Raw genomic sequence first — 2507 nt, 5'->3', positions numbered from 1 at the left:
ATATAGAGATACCAGACAAATACAACTGTTATAATACATAGATGAATTTAAAATATTGCAGAAAGAACATTAGCTTGTGCATTGACAGCGCTCCAATTTAAAAGACGCACTTATATTGTCAAACCAAGACATAAAGAGACACTCTGAATGAAACATAAGAAAATTTAGGAAATGAATTGTAAAACAGTTATTTCAAAAACCCTAATGAAACAAAGTAAGATTGAATCTCTGTAAACATACTAAATTATGTTAAATTAAAAGCTGTAACTTACCTCGTCTGAACCATCACGCTTTCCAGAATCCTGAAAGCATAAGTCAGTTTGAGGGTGATGGGCATATATCGAGCAATTAAAACATTTCATTCAAATGAAAGGTTTCAATTTCTGAATTTAGTTGAGGAGCAAGAACCAAATGCAAATCATTAAAAATATTGTCTTTCAAAACACTTTTTGCAGTTGCTTGAATTATACGGCACAAAACTTTACTGAGGATACATACAGGAAGATGAGGGTCTTTAATGATTTCATTTTAGGCAAGGAAATGGTAGAGTGGATGATTTCAGCATCAACAAAAATACATGAAGAGAGAAGCGAGGCGAAATCCCAAAGTTAGTAATAGGAACTACAAACTTAAAAACAAAAGTACGTACCATTTTTATCAAATGCTTCAGATATCACACTAAAAATGCATTACGAACTGGCACCTGTCATAACCTTCTCGAATCTTACACGTACACGACCGAGCCAGCTTTTGAAGGTGCTACCACACTGGCACAAATTCGAAACGTGAGAAGAACGATAAATCAATCCATACAACTGAAAAATGCAGACGACAGCAACTATCCTACTCAATAAAACAAAATAAATTATGAATGTATTCACCCTGTAACCCCTGTAACCCTAACTCTTTTCCCAAGACAAAATTTCAGTCTTACTGACTATCAGGAGGCGGTGGTTAGACCATAGGGAGATTTGACCGGAAATATAGCGATCTTCGACGCTAAAGAAAAGGCGGTTATTTTGAACTTGCTGATTCATACATTCGTGATACATTCATACATTCATACTTTACAAGCAAACAGAATTGTTTGCTTCTCTCGAAAGGGTAACAAAACACCATCTTTCAAAACAAATATTAAAATGTTCAAGACACAATCGCTTTCTCTTGTTTAAACCGATTTACGCGGCAAGCAAAAGGCAAACGCACGTAATGCATTTCCGGTTGATGTCTCTGTTCTACTCTAAGTACAGTCACAGTCATACTCATACACTACACATCATACCATTCAGCAAAACAGTTACTACTCGTACATTTTGTACGTATGTTTCATATGCTTTTGCGTCCAAGTATTTATATTGTAAATGAGTTGACAATCATCTTTACCCGTATGATATTGGCAGGCTCAGACAACATCTTACCAATGTGACAAGATGCCTTTTTATACAATCATGACCTTTTTGGGGTCTCATATTGAAATGGCTAGTTCTAGCTATAGCTAGGCTAGTAGTCCATAGGTCCGACAATCAACAATTTGCGTGTGCCCATCACAAGATATTCAGGTATGCATAACTTAAGAAGTAATAATTTCTAGGATTTAATGGAATACACTGTTATTTTTCTCGCAGACTAACTGCTGTAATCGAATGTGTTATATCTAACCTCACTTTGTGTAAACAAGGGATATACTCATCATGTAAACATTAAAACAGTGCAAAGTTTTATCTGATAATTCATTATTAATTTAGACACTTAATCGAGTCTTGCATTGTTTTCTCTTTCTCACATCCCTTTCAAATTACTGGTCTTATTGACAAATGTATCTTAAAACTATAAATAAAAAATACTTTGTAATAATATACTCCCAACTAGTTTAAGATAGAATTGTTTTTGCAAACTCACTCACGAAAACAGTCTTATCGAACACTGTATGGATTCAATTCTCCTCCATTTTTAATGAAGTCAATTATTTGCTGAACTTTTTACTGAAAACCTGTAGGGGAACATAACATACAGCTAGTATTTTATCTAGTTTTATGGATTGTGATATAAATTTGGTGCAGGACACTGTGTTGGATGACATGTCCTATCCATGACCAGACGGAGGCATTCAGTTTCGCCGAAGGTGAGAGCGTGAAGCATATTTGTAAGGCATCCTTATGCTTTCTTGCTTCTCCTTGCCTGATGGCTTGTGAATGTATTGCCCTTGAAAGGTTGAATTTACAATCCCATACATCTTACATAAAATCCCCCTACATTTCTTGTCTTTTGAGCACTCTATTTGGCTACACTTGCACCATGTATGCTTTGTGCTTATTTTTTAAATCTAATTTCACTTACAATTTGACAAATTTTAAATACTTTCTATGGACTTTTAACCCATTAGGAATATTTAATAGTCTGATCTTGAAACATATTTCTAGAATTTCTTATAAAAGGGAAGAGGGAAAATTTAACTGAATGTGGACACTTATTTGAGGGTTCTAGGCACTGAAAGTTCACTCTTCCCA

At 34.7% G+C, this 2507-nt stretch overlaps 2 protein-coding genes across 7 annotated transcripts in view; one reads left to right on the top strand and one right to left on the bottom strand.

The window, feature by feature from the left end:
- The window catches only part of LOC113205422 (serine/threonine-protein phosphatase 2A 56 kDa regulatory subunit gamma isoform), a gene marked incomplete in the record, with an annotated part of 40593 nt that extends 39665 nt beyond the window's left edge, over positions 1–928 (bottom strand). Inside the window, 2 exon segments of the mRNA XM_052267135.1 lie at positions 273–302; positions 650–928. Coding sequence (XP_052123095.1) covers positions 273–302; positions 650–652 — 33 coding nt within the window.
- A 280-nt stretch (positions 929–1208) lies between these two features.
- Positions 1209–2507, top strand: part of LOC113205445 (oocyte zinc finger protein XlCOF6) — a 6821-nt gene continuing 5522 nt past the window's right edge. For 2 of the 6 annotated variants that reach the window (XM_052267128.1, XM_052267124.1), the window contains exons 1-2: positions 1259–1559; positions 2061–2122. In XM_052267128.1, the coding sequence (XP_052123088.1) occupies positions 2090–2122 (33 nt within the window). In that variant the 5' untranslated portion in view covers positions 1259–1559; positions 2061–2089. Of the gene's footprint in view, positions 1560–2060; positions 2123–2507 lie in introns of all 6 variants that reach the window. The other 4 variants (XM_052267131.1, XM_052267129.1, XM_052267123.1 and 1 more) reach the window with 3 other exon arrangements.

This window comes from Frankliniella occidentalis, unplaced genomic scaffold (assembly GCF_000697945.3).
Source record: "Frankliniella occidentalis isolate FOCC.00 unplaced genomic scaffold, Focc_3.1 Scaffold47, whole genome shotgun sequence".
Taxonomy (NCBI): Eukaryota; Metazoa; Arthropoda; class Insecta; order Thysanoptera; family Thripidae; genus Frankliniella; species Frankliniella occidentalis.
This window is presented reverse-complemented; position numbering and strand designations above follow the sequence as displayed.